This window comes from Colossoma macropomum, unplaced genomic scaffold (assembly GCF_904425465.1).
Source record: "Colossoma macropomum unplaced genomic scaffold, Colossoma_macropomum, whole genome shotgun sequence".
Lineage (NCBI taxonomy): Eukaryota > Metazoa > Chordata > Actinopteri > Characiformes > Serrasalmidae > Colossoma > Colossoma macropomum.
Window position 1 is genome coordinate 3,494,886 of NW_023494805.1, and position 19,232 is coordinate 3,514,117.

At 37.3% G+C, this 19,232-nt stretch overlaps 1 protein-coding gene across 1 annotated transcript; it reads left to right on the forward strand.

The window, feature by feature from the left end:
* Positions 1-463: 463 nt before the first annotated feature.
* LOC118826589 lies at positions 464-17,506 on the forward strand. The gene is made up of 5 exons (XM_036597596.1): positions 464-560; positions 7,842-8,159; positions 10,074-10,244; positions 13,887-13,987; positions 16,759-17,506. Exons 1-5 carry the CDS (start codon positions 464-466, stop codon positions 16,999-17,001), a joined length of 930 nt encoding a protein of 309 aa, XP_036453489.1. The 3' UTR covers positions 17,002-17,506.
* The last annotated feature ends 1,726 nt before the right edge of the window (positions 17,507-19,232 follow it).

Below are 19,232 nucleotides of genomic sequence, written 5' to 3' on the forward strand. Positions count from 1 at the left end.
CATAACAATTGAAGAACCTTTCTGCTGCTATATAGAGCAAATTTCAAAAAGGTGCTATATAGAACCATCTACAGCACATTCTGCATCAATCTGAAGAACCTTTTCAAGATGCAAACAACCCTTCAATCATGCAGATGTTTTTTTGAGTAGTCATGCTTATTTATAGAACCATTTTCTTCACTAAAGAACCCTTAAAGAACCATCTTTTTTAAGAGTCTAGCTCCCTATTTCTTTGAAAATGCCAGCTGCCATTCACACATTTATAAGAAATGGACCAAAAGACGTGGTTAAACATGACTTGGAGTGAATGTTGAAGATACACGACTCTGTTCTGACCGTGAGAATCAGCTCCATGCTCCTGTGTCAGTGTGGTGAGTGTACTCTTCATTGCGTGTGCAGAGACAGCGGAAAGTTTGTGGTTGACTCTGAGGCCACACAGTGAGCGAGGAAATGTCAAGACAAAATGAGGAAGGTGTTCAGAGTGTTCAGGCGTTCAGAGATGCAGCCTTTCGCTATTCTGCTCTGGGGCCTTTTGGTTTTCTGCAGCTGTTCTTCTTCAGGTGAGTCCAAAAACACACACACTCTTCAGAAACTCTGAACAATATCAGCTCAAAACCATCACACATGCCTTATTTATTCTCTCTGTGTTGTATTGTGGAACAGTGTGGAATCTGCTGATTATTCAAACTTTCTGCTGCATAATTCAGTCATAAAATCAGGCCTAATGGTGTTCCGAGGCCTGCAAATGTCTTTGTAGCTCTGGCTTTGTAGTCTGAGGGGCCCCAAGGCATCGACCCCAGTGCTCTGGTCACTAATCTGTCCCTAGTTGAGATTTAGAGTGATTCAGAGTGGTTTGGTGTGAAATGGTTCAGATGTCTTTACAGTGGTGGTGATAGGAACCAGGGGTCGCCATGACTACAACACAAATATAGACATTTTATTTACTATCCAGAACCACCAGTGAACCTACACGAGTCTTCTGAGTTTATATGGAACATTGATGATGGTAAAATAGTGATAAGTCTGAAATAATAAGTTTTCTTTGGGGACTATTTTGCCTCACAACACCCCGCATATCATGTATCCCTCCACCATGAATGGAGTTTAAGGCCAAAATCTTCTCAAAACTATCGTAAAACAGCGTCTCAGTCATCAGGCAGTGAATTCATAACCATTTCATGTAGTAACTTTCTGTGAAGGAGCTTTTAGAGGCGGATGTCTGGTTCCTATCACCACCACTGTGAACGATTCTCTAGAATTCTTTGAAGTTTGTCTAGAACATAACATTTCACACTAAAACACTCTGAATGACTGTCATTGTGCAGAAATATTAAAAGTTGGTACCTTTTAAGAGCAACAAAATTACTGCTTTTCCCCTTTAATATTAATGTTAATACCAAACAGATTCTTGTTTTTGCCCAAATCTGGTATCTGATTCATATAAAACCCACAGATTGTAATTAATATAGAAAACAAGAAGAACCTCCTTTCCCAAAGGAACCTTTAAATAGTTGGTTCCTTGAAAAATATCCTTGCAAATGAGTGTTTTTCACAGTTATTTAAAAATATTACACATAATGTAAACGTTCTAAACCAATGACAGGCTTTTCCCAGAACCGTACGTTCAATTCAAGCCATTTAGGAAGCTGCTTTAGAGTGCAGGCTGTATGAAACACCAGTTAGAGCTGCTTAAACAAGTTTGGGACGGTAAAGAAGCTTCAGAGCCTTCAGAACAGCCCTGTCTTTTTGATGATGATATAATTTATGATAATTTTTTGCAACCTTAATGATTTCTACATTACACAGCTGAAATCACGTCAGTTTATTATCTGGTGTCAGTGAAAGTGAGACACACGGCTTTGTTAGAAACATGCTAAGCCACGCAGTTCACAAGTATAAAGTTAGGTTTCTCCACAGTTTTGAGGTTAAACAGTCATATTAGTCTGGGATAGAAGAAATCTGGGGCCGGATTCATGAAAGTGTCTTAAGAAAGAAAATCGTCTTAAATTTGTGTTTTTTCAATTTTATTCTTAAGAAAAAAGTTACAAGAAATTACAAGAAAAGTTACGAGAACTTCTTAAGAATTTTCTTATTTTATTTTCTTAACCGTTTTCTAAGAATAAGTGGTTTTCTTAAAGATATTATGTTCTTAAATGTGTTTTTGACCTTGCGACAGCCTCACACTCGTCTCAGGCTGTGAGAGTTGACGAGGTCAGCGTCTAAATTTATCAAACTCCATATATTACAAAAACAGTGTAATATATGAAGGCAGGGCAGGTCAGAGCTTCATGCCTGGATTCTGATTCATTTAATGCAAAATCAGTGCAAATTTTGTGAATTTCCTAACTGTGTGACTAATATGACAGAAATATAATTTCACTATACTTCAAAAAGTTTTTGATAGGGCACAATATCATTTTTCTGACATCTGATAAGTTGGGACAGATAAAGTGGTGCTACATTAAGAAACACTATCAAAAATTACGAATTCAATTATTTGTCCACTCACTGTGGTGCATTAAATCCAGTGCAGGCCTGATTATGCTCTCTCTGTAATGAAATAAAGACAGTTACAGTCAGAAATATGTCCTCATATGAGTAACTGACAGACTGTAATCAGGTACAGTGACAGAGTGAAATCACTGGTGTGATATTATGAAGTCACACCCTAAAATATGTCATTAGTAATGTTGTACTTTTTGTGATAATCATCCAAAAACGAACAAAAAAACAAAAAGTGGAGGGGACACGTCCCCCCGGCCCCCCTTATTTTGCCCCAATGGTTTCACTCACTTCATATCTATAATATAAACATATTGTAATGTCACTAAATGCCACACAGATTTCTCGTCTCAGGCTGTGAGAGTTGACGAGGTCAGCGTCTAAATTTATCAAACACTGACACTGCCTCTGCCGGTCCTGCCTGTCCTCGTCTGTCACCCCAAAATTTTTTGATTTTTAAGGAGGATTTTTTCCTGTTAGCGGTTTCTTCATCCATCAACTCTAGATCTTGTTTGCTAATTTTGAACACTTGGTTTGATGTTTTTCCTCCATTTTGCTCCTCTGAGCGGATTAAACTAAATAACTCAAATACCAGTCAAAACAAATTCAACATGTATCTGGTGTCGTTTATGGTATATAGTAAAATGCAACACAGCCCACATAAGAAAACAATGCAGATTTTCTTAAGAAAATCCACTGAAATAATATGTTCTAAGCTGTTCTGACTCCACACACCCCGCCTCGCCTCCAGGACTTTATTTTACTGTTCTGTTTTAAAACATTCGGTTATGAAAAGGTACAAATATGAACTTTTAACCTGGAAAAACTTATTTAAGGTTCACAATCAGACCTTAAAACCACTGTTGGAGCTTTGAGGGAACATTTACACTGTTTGTACCTTGATGAATTAAAAATGTACCTGACACAGAACCTTTATTACTAACAGTGTATGAACCTTTTAGAGTTTGTCTTAAGATCCTTCGCAAGTTTTTTCGGTAACACTTTCTATGAATGTCACGCTTGTAAGCATCTATAAACACATTTATAACATGTTATAATGCCTTCATATGGCATTATAAACATGATTATAAACATTTATAAAAATGAATTACACTAAATTACACTTTATAGCCATGTTTATTATACATTATGAATTGTTAATATAATGCATTATAAATAGTGTTAATAACATGTTATAATGTCAGTGCCAAAGAAGTCAGTCCCAGCTTGGAGAGCGTAAAGACAAATACCAAGCTAACGGTGGTGTACATTACCTTTCCCACATTGGGTAAAACACTGATGGCAGCTCTAGTTTAAACTCTGACATTTGAAGCCTGTAATGTGCTTTACTGTGAATGTTTTAGTGTTTCAGTAAATCCTTCAGTAAATACTTCAACTTGAAGCCTCACTCTGAACACTGGAGGAGGCTTTAGTACAGTACGCTTCACTTTACTTAGAGCGGACAAATACCACTTATGAGCTCTTATAATTTGATATGATCAGTACTTATAATGTATTATGTTAACCATTCATAATGCATAATAAACATGGCAATAACGTGTAATGCATTTTTATAAATATTTGTGGCCATGTTTATAATGCCTTATGAATGCATTATAACATGTTATGAATGTGTTTATAGATGCTTATAAAGGTGACCTTCATAGAAAGTGTTACCTTTCTTAAGAAGCTTCCGTGAATGCAGCCCCTGATCCAATACAGGCACCCCTGTCGTGTTTAGATTTGTTTTCATGTTGTGTTTTATTTGACCTTTCAGACTGAAAGGTAATCAGGTGTGTGTGTGTGTGTGTGTGTGTGTGTGTGTGGAGGAGTGGGGGTGAAGTTCTACATAACAGAAATGATATATTTATTTATCTGACCCTGTACACGTCAGAAACGACCCAAGACAGCAGAGCGCCACTCGCCAGGAAATCGAGTAGTGCTGAGCTGTAATATTTCGAGTTCAGGACCGGATTCAGGAAGGCTTTCTTAAGAAAAAACCTGTGAAGTTTCTTCAGACAAACACTACGAAGTTCATAAAAATGTTCTTAAAAGCGATTCTTGAAAAACTTAAGAAGTTCTCAAATATTCTTTTACGACAACCTAATCATTTCCTTAAGATAATCTTCATTGTTTTCTTATATTTGCTGTGCTACATTTTGCCACGTTTCATAAACGACCCGAGATACAGATTAAATATGTATGAACGGTTATTTCCGTTATTTAGTTTAATCCACTCAGAGGAGCAAAATGGAGGAAAAACAAAGCCAAGTGTTTAAAACAATGTGAGCAAATAAGAACTAGAGGTGATGATGGAAGAAACAGCCAACAGGAAAAAATCCTCTCTGGAAAACATAGTAATTGTGGGGTGACAGCAGAAAGCGAGAGACGAGGACGAGCAGGAACAGATAAACTGATACATTTAGACACTCAGCTTGTCGACTCTTACAGCCTGAGACGAGTGAGAGTCTGTCGTGAGGTTAAGAAAACATTTAAGAACGTAATACATTCAAGAAAACCACTTGTTCTTAGAAATATTCTTAAGAAAATAGTTAAGAACAGAAAATGAGAGAATTCTTAAGACGTTTTTTGAAGAATAACAATTTCTCATAACTTTTTTCTTAAGGATGAAGTTAAAAAAACACATTTAAGACGATTTTCTTTCTAAGACACTTTCATGAATCCAGCCCCAGATCTCGTGCATCCCAGACTAATACAGTCATATAACCTCCAAAACTGTGGAGAAATGATGAATCTGTGTCCCTATTAAATGTAACACATCTGCTGCTCAACCTTATCTTGCAGATGATTCAACGTCAGAGACTTTTTGTTCTGTCAGCTCATCTGAGAGAACAGCCTGACTGTCTCTCTCTCTCTCTCTCTCTCTCTCTCTCTCTCTGTCTGCCTTTGTGTTTGTGTGTATTAAACTGTGAGAGGCTGTTTAAGTGTTAAATACAGTAAAAATAGTTCTGATTGTGTGTGAAGTGTTTAGTATGATTGTGAATATATCACAGTAAAGTGAATCAGACCTGGACAAACTGCTGCTGCTGCAAATGATTTTAATGTTAAAAACCTTCTAAATGAGGGTGTCGGCTCACACCTACAGTCGTACACAAAGGTTTGTGCCTCTAACTGTAAATAAGTGAACACACCCTCTACAGAGACGCTTCAATGTGGCATTTTTTCTGAGTTTTAATTTCCACTAAGTCTGCGTCTGGCGAATGTAGCACCTTCAGTCTGACCTTTAGATCAAAAGAGTTTCACTGTGAGCTTTAACACTTAGTCTGATAAGAAAACCGTCTAATCATCAGGACAAAACACTGCTCTTCATTCCACAGAAGACGCTCTGATGATCCTGAAACTGAGTGTTGAAGATAAAAATACCCAAATGAATATGCAGTCGTGTGCGAAAGTTTGGATACCCCTGCTCAAATTACGTTTTGTTAATTCTGTAAGTGTAGATAAGTTAACGCATCCTCCACAGAGAGCCACTCAAATATGAAATTTCACTGCAAAATTTATAGTTTATCAAATAAAGGAATAAATAAATAAATAAATAAATAAATAAAATGATGTAAAAAGTGCTATAAAATTTTGTACAGGCCATATTTTTCTGTTTTATTTTTTCCCCGATGTGTTAAACTCAGTAATTAAACAGTATTTTTGTATTAAAGTGAGTCTCTGTAGAGGGCTGTGTTTACGTATTTAGCAAATCAACAACAACGTGGAGTTTGAGCAGGGGCGCCAAAACTTTTGCATAAGACTGTGTGCTGACTCTTTGTTGCTCTTAATGCGACTGCAGGTTCAAATTTAACCAAATCTACTAAGAGAATTATTGTCAGTCCGTTTTCAGCGTGTGTCCACTGTCGGCCTGTTTTCTATCACAGGTGACTGTAGAGCGTTTTCTCCGACTGACCTCAGGACTATTTTACTGTATTAGTTTTTATTATTTTATTAGTTTTCACTCTGAGGGGCTGAATTGACCTCACGATGTTCCAGTCAGGGGCGCACATTTAATCTGAGGAGTGGCTCTCCTGCTTTTTTTGTCTTATGGCTTGTAAACTAACATTATTAACAACATTAAAATGAACTAATGTCATGCATTTTTCTGATGCACACGCAGTCTGTCAGTTTCTTGCCCTTTATTACTTTTGTTGGCTTTTATTCTACTGTCTGTGACTGAAATACACTGAAATATATTCTTTAATCTGCATGTTACAATAAATATTTAAGGAAAAAATACTTTCATAACACTGAATGTGACAGTAAGAAAAGGGAAGCATTATAAATGAATACTGTATGATTATAAATAATTATAGTACAGTAAATAAGTGAAAACAGTGTAGTGTATGAAGGCAGGGCAGGTCAGAGCTTCAATTCTGGATTTTGATGCGTTTAATGCACATTAAAAAAAAAACCTTTTGGTGCAGATTGATGAATTTCCTAACTGTGTGACTAATATGACAAAAACATAATTTCACTATACTTCAAAAAGTTTTTGATATGGCACAATATCATTTTTCTGACATCTGATAAGTTGGGACAGATAAAGTGGTGCCACAATAAGAAACACTATCAAAAATTACGAATTCAATTATTTGTCCACTCACTGTGGTGCATTAAATCCAGTGCAGGCCTGATTATGCTCTCTCTGTAATGAAACGCTCAGTTGGGAGGAGTTTTTGAAGTGCTGACAAGATCCACACTATACTCAGAAAAGCATTTTGTGACGTTTTATGATGTATTTTATCACAATAATGATAAATACAGTCATCTGGCCCAGCTGTAGTCACAACACCACATTGCTGACTGTAACAAAGTGAAACTGTCTGTTTGGCTTCAATCAGCTTCACAACGCTGCTCTGGACAAAGTGACGTTTCTGCTTAATAAGCTGAATAAAGACAGTTACAGTCAGAAATATGTCCTCATATGAGTAACTGACAGACTGTAATCAGGTACAGTGACAGAGTGAAATCACTGGTGTGATATTATGAAGTCACACCCTAAAATATGTCATTAGTAATGTTGTACTTTTTGTGATAATCATCCAAAAATGAACAAAAAAACAAAAAGCGAAGGAGAGATGTCCCCCCGAGCGCTTATTTTCATTTAATATTTGACTTATTATGACCGAGCGCTTATTTCCATTTAATATTTTTTGCATCGTTTCATGACTTCTCAGACCATTTTGCTCTTTCTTCACTTTCACAATGTTGTTTAGATCATTTTTCCCATCTTTCTTTGTACTTTTTGTATTTTAAGTGTTTTTTATGTTGTTTTCTCTGTATTAATATCTCTGATATTAATATCTCTGTGTGTCCTTCTGTTCTTTCTGTAGATTCGAGTGCAGATTTTACTGTAACTCAGACTCCGTCTGCACTCACAGTGAAGGATGGAGGCTCTGTTACCATCACCTGCTGCTGGGATAAAAGCATCCCTGGAGTGAAAGTGAGATGGTTAAAAGATGATCAACACACTGGAGTCTGGAGTGATAAACGCCTTCATACAGGAATACAGAGTAACTGCACAGTGTTGTCTATAAAAAGCCCCTGTACAAATCATACAGGGCTCTATATCTGTGAAGTTACGCAAGACGTACCAGTGCTGGTTATTAGAAAAGGAATAGGGACGACTGTAGAATTCACGGAAGAAATTAGTAAGTTATTGATTACTATTCAGATTTATATTTCCAAATGCTGCACTGCACAATGTAGTGTTCTCCTCTTCTAACATGTCTGCTTCACCTCCTCAGCTCAATAACATCCCTTCATCACGTTCAAAACGGACATATTAGAGCAGGATATCAATAAAACAGGCCTGGACTGACTTTAAAAAACATAAATGACATCACTGTCACGTATTTTTAATAAATGAGTATGTGTTCCATTTATACGTATTTTCAAAAATATCAAAAGTATATCAACACCTGTTGGAACAATCTTCATTTTTGCCATTTTTTTTTACAAATGCTTGCTGCTGTTAACACCATGTCAAAATTCCTCGCCAAGTGGATCAATAGAAATTGTCTAAAATGATGTAGAATAAAATATTGTAATTTTAACTTCCACTAAAAGTCAAGTTACTCTTTTTTGAGACGTACAAGGTTTGGTTCCAACAGCAACAATATACTAAATTTATATGTGTTACCTGTTTACAGGCTGATAACTAGTGATATCTTTCAAATCGTTTTGTAGGGTTATGCATATCACTCTGGATTAATGTTCTTTTCCTCCACATTAATATTAACGTTAAGGAATATTAATGTTTTAGCGTTAAGAATATATTAACAATTACAGAGAGTGTTCAAAGTAATCCTCGCTCTACCGCAGCACTGCAGAACAAACCTCACTGAGCTCCTGCATGATGATGATGAGCTGATAAGTTGATGTTGTGGCTTTACTAAGATGGATTTTGTCACCGCTGCATACTTTATTGGTGCTGTTATGTAGAAATGCTGGTTACTTCCTATTTGATCCCATTTCCTGGTAGAAAAAAATATTTCTTTTACTCATAAAACCCAGTTCAACCCATTTTTCGAAATTCCTCCATAACTCAGTGTGTGAGATGTAAACAGAGAGATTCAGAGTGGTTTGGTGTGAAATGGTTCAGATGTCTTTACAGTGGTGGTGATAGGAACCAGGGGTCGCCATGACTACAACACAAATATAGACATTTTATTTACTATCCAGAACCACCAGTGAACCTACACGAGTCTTCTGAGTTTATATGGAATGTTGATGATGGAGAAATAGTAAATCTGAAATAATAAGTTTTCTTTGGGGACTATTTTGCCTCACAGCGCCCTGCATATTATGTATCCCTCCACTATGAATGGAGTTTAAGGCCAAAATCTTCTCAAAACTGCTGTAAAACAGCGTCTCAGACATCAGGCAGTGAATTCATAACCATTTCATGTAGTAACTTTCTGTGAGGGAGCTTTTAGAGGTGGACGTCTGGTTCCTATCACCACCACCGTGAACAGTTCTGACTCGGTAAGTTTCTCTAGAACTGAGTGTTTCACACCAAACTGCTCTGAATAACTCTGATTACATCTTAATCTCCCCTTTAGGTGTTGCCTTATTAAATAATATAGAGGGAGCTATTCTCTCAGATTGGTCGGTGATGTGATGTTTATGGAAATCTCAGTGTCAGATACCCACAGCAGTGAACAAACCTGATCAGCTCATGAAGGAACCGATGATGCGCAGTGGCCCTTTTGGGCTGGATTCTGTTTGAGGGAAAACATAGTGATATTGAGTCTATCATAATACCAGTATCACTGTATGGGAATAAAAAAATTAAAATGTCCAAATAAGTGACATAAAGTATTCAACTGTTTTTTTTTTTTTGTTGACTCAGAAACAATTCAGTCACAGAAATCAAGAGCAAACACTAAATCATGTAGTACTGTGGCCCTGTAGGGCTGGACTATAAACATAGTGTATTAATGAATGGTTTATCAACATTGATGCGCTAAAAAATGTGGTATATTTTCTTTTTTTGCAAAAGTTTGGGACAATAAAATGACAGCATTTTAAATGAGAATAATTGTTTTATCTTCAACTTACAGAGTGTAAAGCCAATGAGTCTGCACAGAGTCCAACCACGCAGACTCCAGCTCTTACACCGACAGGACCCTTACCTTCAAAACTGCCGGTGGTGGAGGTGTCCGTGTCCGGCGCTCTGGCTCTGATATTCCTCTGTGTGTCTCTGGCTGTGTGGAGAACCTGCAGAAAACCAGGTACAGTCCAGTTTACCGTCAGATGTATTGAGGATACAGAATATACTCATTCTTACACTAAAGCTGCACCTCCTATAGACAACATAAAGCATGTAGGGAGAGGAGCTACATGTTACATCAAACAACAAGAAACATCAAATAATTGCAAGATCACAGTGTTACACGTGTTGAAGAACCTTCTGCAGTGGTGGACGAAGTACTCAAACCATGTACTTGAGTTAAAGTAGAGATACCCAAGGTAAAATATTACTCCAGTAAAAGTAGAAGTTCCTCCCTTTAGACCTCCACTTGAGTAAAAGTACTAAAGTATTTGCCTTCAAATGTACTTAAGTATCAAAAGTAAAGTACTAAAAGATTAATTATGGCTTTAATGTCCTGTTATCATTTTTATAACAAGACTCGCTTCATTAACTCATTATAGGTGAAAATACTCCAGTGTCTCTCTTGGTAAACCAGTCTTTTAATAGAATGTCATTAATTAGTGACGCTGATGTCTATTAAAATTATCATAAGCACAAAACACTGAAGGCCAACAGTTTCCATCAGGTAGAACTGAGTGGCTCTGAAATCACTTTTTACAAACAAGCAAAGTTTCAGTTTAAGATTTATTTGAACTTAGTTACAAGTTTAAGTTTAGTAAAAACTTTAAACTCAGGTTCACAAATGAGTTTCCTTTACTAAACTGCATCTGTAGGTCTCTGTTCATAAACATAAACTAGACTAAACTAATTTACTATAAAATGAAATGTGTTTGTATAAATTCAGAATAAAGACACGTCAGTCACAACTGCATATGAGTACATATTTCTATATTGTGGTCTGTTTACACAAAGTTAGGTTAGTTCATCATTTATGTTGAACAGACTCTCCCAAAACTTTACGCTGCTGCACTGATGTTGAACCGTGTGCTGCACTGGGTCAGTATGACCAACAGGTCAAAACAAGCTCAAAACAAAGTGCGCGCTGTGCCCTGATTGGTGTTCTTGCTTTGCGCGTCTTTCGTTTTGACATGTTACGTTTTTATACACACATAAACCAAAAGGAACGACAGATTTCTCAGAATGTAGTGGAGTAAAAAGTGAGATATTTGACTTTGAAATGTAGTGGAGTGAAAGTAAAAAGTCACCCAAAATGGAAAAACTTCAGTAAAGTACAGATACACGAAAAAACTACTTAAGTACAGAAACTGATTACATTTACTTAGTTACCGTCCACCACTGACCTTCTGTCTGCTCCTTTCTTACTGAGGATTTTGCCATAGAAGACTGAAAGCAACAGTAGCCAAGGAAGGCAGGGCTACTGTCCAATTTCAAAACAAATACAGTCTACTTATGTAATTATCTATCTCTAACCAAAAGATTTTTTGAGTAGATATCATTCCTTTGATCTTATCACACTTTATGCATTATCAAAAACGCTGTAGAGCATTTTTTTAATATGCTGCTCCTGAACTTCTCACTAAAATGTAAAGAAACTGCTTTTTTACTGCATAAGAACTTTCTAAAGGTTCTATATTGATGAAACTCCACTTAGGGACTTTTATTTTGGAGAACACAGTCTTGATTTTAGTTTTGGCACAAGAGCTACAAGGCTAATCATCAAAAATGGTCAAAAGTGCGTCACATAGCTAAAAACAGTAGTAGCGACCATCTCAGCCTGAATTTTGCCTGTACTTTAGTCAGTGTTTACAGATAACAGTGAGTCATACAGTGTCGGAAAACCACATAATGAAGTCTATTTACTAAACTAAACACTTGAAGTCTACCTTAAAGGGGAATTCCACCAATGTTTTAAAATTTCTGTATTATTAAATCATTGAGATGTAAATACGTCATTCAGAGTGGTTTGAAATTAAATTGTTTGTTTTAGAGAAACCTACCAGTTCGGTGGTGCTGGCAACCAGGGGTAACACAAATAGAGCCACCCAAAACCACCAGTGAACCTAAATGTGTCTGAGTTATTATATGTATAAGCTTGAGAATGGTAAAATAGTAGGTAATCAGAAAAGATACCTTTTCTTTGGGAAGTTTTTTGCCTTACAGTGCCCTTCATGTGCCTCTCCACCATGAACAGATATAGAAAAGTATGCTTTACCCCGAAAGTAGATCTCAGAACTATTGTAAAACAAAGTTTTGGGCTTCTGTCAATGCGTCCATTACCATTTCATTTACTACCTTTTCGCGAGGGGGCTTTTAGAGGCATTCAACACTTGAGACGTCTGGTTCCTGTCATCAACAATTCTAACCACTCTGAATGACTTTGTTTACATTTTGATGATTTAATTGTATAGAAATTTTGGAAAATCAGTGGACTTTCCCTTCAACAGAAACGTTTGGCAAAAAAGTAAATTGATATGATTTTCTACTTACTCCAAATGCAGTCGATCAGACATAACATTTGGAGTCCAAATCTTGCTTCTTTAGTTTAGAATTGCAGCTATTTAGTTTGGAACTGAGGCTAACATTGCTAACAAACACTCGAGCCCAATAGTCACCCAAATAGCCCAAATGATTTCTATACAAATACATCCCCAAAACTTTTCTCAACCCGTATTCAGGTCTTATTTCGGGTTACACAGGTGGGCCGATGTGGTTTACAACACAGTTTGAGGACAGTGTGTGATGATTTTGGAATGCAGTTAGCATGATGCTGGTTCAAACTTCCATGGCTGATCAACCTCATTTGGAGTAAGGGGGTGGGAATTGTGTACATTTTATTTTTGCCTATATTTTAAGAAATGTATTAAATGTGCAGTCTGTCCAAAATGGAAAATGTAGTCATTACTACATCAGTTATAAGCATGCTTACTGGCGTCCAACAGCGGCGCTACTGTAGTCTGTTATTGTTACTGTTTGCTATCCGGTGTGGTCCAGAGGAGGATGGGTTCCCCTTTTGAGTCTTGGTTCCTCTCAGTGTTTCTTCCTGTTTCTCTTAGGGAGTTTTTCCTTGCCACTGTCGCCACTGGTGCCGCTCATGGGGGCTCGGACCTGGATTTTTTAATGCCTGTTTTGAAAAGCGCTAAACAAATAAACCTTGACTTGACTTGTCTGTAGAGTGAGATTTTCAGGTTTAAAGACCAGGAAAACCTTCTGTCTGGTGCTGGTCTAGCTGGTCTAGCATGGTCGTGCTGGCTGACCAGCATACCAGCATCCAAAATACAACATATCGCTGCTGTCAGAGAAAGCCCAGTGTCTCCGCCATTTTTCAGTTTTTGACATAGTTTGTAAATACCTGTTGTCCTTTATATTGTGTGTAAATTTCATGATGAATGAATCAAAAGAAACGACCCAGAATTACTTGGTAAAAAGTCTGGTTCCATTGACTTACATTAAAAGTAAAGTAGGTTTTTTCCTTCTCCTGTAAAGTTACCTTTGTGGCGATATGAGGTTTTCTTCTGAAAGCAGCGATATGCTGGTTTTGCTGGTGACCAGTCATGCTGACCTATGCTGGTTTTTCTAGCCAGGAAGCTCAATATCTTATTGTAGCTATGCAACTGTAACCATCATCTTCAAATTATAATAAAGAGAATGAAGCACTCAAACAGAAATGATCCTTCGGATTAGGAGGAAGCTAAGAGCTAAAGTTATAAATGTACATTCCGCTGGGTGGATGACCGCTCTTGTGATGTTTTTGTGGTTGTAGAGAGGGTGGTCATACGGGAGGGTCCTCCGAGTGAAGGAGACGAGCCAGAGGTCAGCGAGGAGGACGACAGCTCCAGGAACTCCAGAGGATCCACTCAGTGGGTAAGAGACATCTCTCAAACTCACACCCAGCGTGATGAAGAGTAGCCAAGCTCATCTTCCACTAGGATTGTTGCTGCAGTGAAATAGTGACCACAGTAAAATACCAACAACTTGAGTAACAGTACAAAAATAGCAGCTCTACATATAGAACTGCAGTGGAACCTCTTAGTACGTCCAGCATCTATAATCTCAGGAACTGAAGTCTGTTAGTCTCTGTTTTTCCTCTTTTTTGGATCCTTTTGGTCTAAAATAAAATGAGCTCTAAAGTGAGAGGAGAGATCAACCATAAAGAGGCGCTGAACCAGCACAGCAGAGTGAAATTAAACCCAAACAAGAGAATTAGGAACTTAATGTTAATGACTAACATATAGTGTATATGAGTAGAAGTAAAAGTCATCATTCAGTCAAAATACTCAGGAAAGTACACATCCATCAGTAATTTCTACTTAAAAGGTTTTTTTTTTGTAAAATCCTCCATAACTCAGTGTTTGAGATGTAAACAGAGTGACTCAGAGAGGTTTGGTGTGAAATAGTGTGAAATATTGTGTTTTCGGGGGCTGTTTTGCTTTGCAACACCCTGCACGTATCCTTCCACCATGAATCTGAGCCTGCACTGCTCTAAAAACTATCATAAACAGTGTCTCAGTCATCGGGCAGTGAATTCATAACCATTTCATGTAGTAACTTTCTGTGAGGGAGCTTTTAGAGGTGGACGTCTGGTTCCTATCACCACCACTGTGAACAGTTCTGACTCGGTAAATTTCTCTAGAACAGAACGTTTCACACCAAACCACTCTGAATGACTCTGTTTACATATTAACCGTTGGGTTGATCATTATTCAGTGTTAAAATTAAAAAAGCAAAAGATTTTCATCCAACTGTTCCTTTAAAAAGTAGAAGAACATGCTGAAACGTACATCTGGAGATTGTACAGCAGTCAGATTTACTCAGACATCGTCCAGGCCAGCGTCAGATTGTGCACCTGAGGGCCGTGGCATCTACACAAACACGCTCAGTTCTCGCAAATTAAGAACGGCTTCTGTTTTTTGACCTGTGTGTTCTGGTCAGACAGTAAATAGGTTTTCTGAGAGACCAAATCGAGGCCGTTTCTCACGCTAGCTCACACCACAAGATCCCTTTGAGCTTCAGGTGTAGCAAGAATAAACCTGCACTGCTCTAAAACCAGCTGCGGGAGGCGAGCTGAGGACGGTGGCTCAGTTCTGATGCATGAAATGATTCACCTCACACGAAGGCTGAATGGCTAAAGAGTGGCGCTCAAGAACGAGAAGCAGTTCTTAGTTCTGTTAGTTTAGTAATTTTTTTAACTTATTAATATTGTTTGAACACAATTTATTATATTATTTTTCATTTCTTTATTTTTTTCATAATTTTTTTAAATTCCAGAGAGAAACTGCACTGCGTCCTGCAGTGCAGGGGGGCTGCGGTCCTGCATTGGGGAGGGTGGGGGTGGGTGGTTTTGGTGGGGCGGCTGTTGTAGTTGGGTCTCTAAGAATAAGAGTTTACATGCACTGAGAAATCTGATTACTGAGCTAAAATCCAGCCTCTTTATCAGATTTCTTAATCAGATTTCTACACATCTGATAAATAGGCTGGATTTTAGCTCAGTAATCAGATCTGTCTATCAATCAGACTGTCTGCCTATCTATCTGTGTGTCTATCTATCTATCTATCTATCTATCTATCTGTCTATCTGTCTATCTATCTGTTTATCTTTCTGTCTGTCTGTCTATATCGAGAGACAGACAGAGAGACAGAGAGAGAGACAGAGAGAGTGTGTGTGTGTTAGAGATTGAGTAATTGCTGTCTCACTACAACAGAGACAGACACTTGCTCCGCTGTTCAGCTGTTAGAAATTCAGACCTTTTGTCATTTTGCTGTACTATTTAAATACAAACACAGTTTTAATTGAATTCATATTTTAAATTAATGGTTTTATTTCATTTTTATTTGCTCATTTTTTCCAGCAACACTGAAACACTAAACTGAACACTGAAATCCACACTAGGTTAGATGATGTGTTCACTTATTTTCACATAGATAATCAAAATGTGTACTCTGACCAGAGGTGGACCTTTGGCATTAGATAGTACATTTAAATTTGATTTGACAGATATATCCTGCAATTCTGACTTTCCGACTTATTTCCATGACAAAAAATGGCAAATCAAATTTAAATCCTAATAGAATATCTCCTCTTCTGATCACAGATCACAGCGAGGCATACTTTTGTTATACACTCTCAGAAATAAAGGTCCTAAACTGTCACTGGGGCAGTCCCCCTCTTCTCACTGGGGTGGGACCCTCAAGGCTCCATCTCAGCTCCTTCAGTCAGGGAACATAACTGAACCATAATCCACTGAAATGATATGTTCTAAGCTGTACTGACTCCACACACCCCGTCTCGCCTCCAGGCTTTTATTTTACTGTTCTGTTTTAAAACATTCGGTTATGAAAAGATACAAATACAAACTTTTCACCTGGAAAAACTTATTTAAGGTTCACAATCAGACCCTAAAACCACTGTTGAACCTTTGAGGGAACATTTACACTGTTTGTACCTTGATGAACGAGAAAACGTACCTGCACAGAACCTTCATTACTAGTAGTGTGTAAGGCTGTATTTCACAGTGGGCCGGCAGTAGACTGAGATAAACCCAGCAGTGGAGAGACGTCTGTCCTGTAACGGGGCTGTTTGTTTGTTTGCTCGTCTGAATCTGAGCTAAAACGAGTTGTGTCCTTGTGTCTCTCAGTACATGGTTCCGGTGTACGAGTCCTACTTTGATCTGCAGAGGAACGATGAAGAATCAAAAGAAGAACACCCGTCCAAAGGAGAAGAGTCAGCGAAAGAAGACGAGTCGGTGAAAGACGAGGAGTCAGCAAAGCGACAGTCGGTGAAGCGACAGTCGGTGAAACGGCAGTCGGTGATGCAAAAGTCAATCAAGTCGATCAAACGCGGCTGGAGTAAAAAGTCTAACGGCCCTGATAAGCAATAGGAGCGTTCAGACCTGTCAGGTTAGCGCTGCGCCAGCAGCATCCCTGAAGGGGAACGGGGTTCCGTCTCTGGTTCTTCCCTCCGTTCTCTCTCTTTAACAGCTTCCTGTGATGCTAACAAGGCTAACAAATGGTGAAAACGGCAGGCTGTTCAAACCAAGCATTAGTTTTTCTCTTTCTTTTGCTCTGTTTTGTTTCTTTCATTCCTCTTTCTTGCTGTCTTTATATCATACACTAGCCACACTGTAGTCCTGCAAAATGGTTTCCTTCCTTCTTTCTTTCATTCTGTCATGCCTAGAAAAGGGTAGAAACTAGCAGTCTGTTAAGCCTATGTGTTATTTTTCTCTCTTTCTTTTGTTCCTTTTCATTTCGTTCGTTTCTTTCTCACTCCTGCTGTATATTAGCCATACCAGAGTCCTGTAAAATGATAGTTTAAGTTTGTATTTTTATTTAATTATGTCTTTTTATTCACTTATCCAAGAATGCCAGCAGTAGGTGGAAACTATGAGGCTACTAAGTTTGTGTTATTTTTCTCATTCTTTTGTTCCTCTTCGTTTAGTTTGTTCTTTTCTCACTCCTGCCTTATATTAGCCATATTAGAGTTCTATAAAATAGTAGTTTGTATTTTTCTTTCATTCTTTCATTCTTTTTTATAACTTATCCAAAAAAAGCTAGCAATAGGTAGAAACTAGCTATCTGATTGGTTTATGTGTTATTTTTCTCGTTTTCTTTTGTTCCTCTTCGTTTAGTTTGTTCTTTTCTCACTCCTGCCTTATATTAGCCATATCAGAGTTCTGTAAAATGGTAGTTTAAGTTTGTATTTTTATTATTATTATATTAATTCTGTCTGTTTAATCACTTATCCAAGAGTGCCAGCAGTAGGCAGAATTCAGGCTGTTGGCTTCCAGAACTGTGTTAAAGTCTTAGTAAAGAGTCTCAGTTGAAGTCTTAGTTAAGTAGAGTAATAGATTAAATTCCACTTATCATCGCTCGTTTTCCACTCACAGTCAAATTTACTGATTTTCTTCCCTCATTTCTGTAGTTATACTTTGTAAATTAGTTCAGTAAATAATTTGAATCCAGCTCAGCGTCAGCAACAACATTTTCCATAAAAATCGTTTTATATCAGGCCTAGTTATTATTTTATTCTCTCGGTTGTTTGTAATATATGTCTATTTATTTTGTAAAATAAAAGTCTCTGTGCGTTTAAAATCTGCTTGAGGAGATTAAAAAGTAGTTAGAGCTTGTATGCTGGGCAGTACTCTGTAATCTGAGTGGTCCGAGGGGGGACCAGCAGTGGCAAACAGTCAGTGGGGTGCCGACTTTATCAAGCCATGCTCTCTGAGTCATTCTGCCTTTTTAATGACTTATCCAAGAGCGCTAGAAACTCGCCGGCTGTTAAGCTTATGTGTTATTTTTCTCTTTTCTTTTGTTCCTTTTCATTTAGTTTGTTTCTTTCGCACTCCTGCTGTATATTAGCCATACCAGAGTCCTGTAAAATGATAGTTTAAGTTTGTATTTTTATTTAATTATGTCTTTTTATTCACTTATCCAAGAATGCCAGCAGTAGGTGGAAACTAGGAGGCTACTAAGTTTATTTGTTTTTTTTCTCTTTCTTTTGTTCCTCTTCGTTTAGTTTGTTCTTTTCTCACTCCTGCCTTATATTAGCCATATTAGAGTTCTATAAAATAGTAGTTTAAGTTGATAAGTATTAAGTATTAAGTATTAGACAAAAGTCCACTTATCGTCATACTTTGTAAATTAGTTTAGTAAATAATTTTATTTAGTAAATCATTATTTTTTTCTCTCAGTTGTTTGTAATATTTACCTTAATTTATTTTCCAAAATAAAAGTCTGTGTGCATTTAAAATCTGCTTGAGGAGATTAAAAACTAGTTAGAGCTTGTGTGCGGCTCTAACTGTTTAGTTGTTTCTTTCTCACTCCTGCTGTATATTAGCCATACCACAGTTCTGTGAAATGGTAGTTTAAGTTTGTATTTTTCTTTTAAATTTTTAATTTTAATTTTTAATTTAAGTTTTTTTTAACTTATCTAAGAATTCTAGCAGTAGGTAGAAACTAGCCAACTGTTAGCTTACAGCACTGTGTGAAAGTCTTCGGCAGCCCAGAAGCTGGTTTAAAACTATTAATATATGTTTGAACTGTATTTATACTATTTATTAAACATCTATGTAGCAGTAAAACCACAATATATCATCAGAATTAATACAGATAA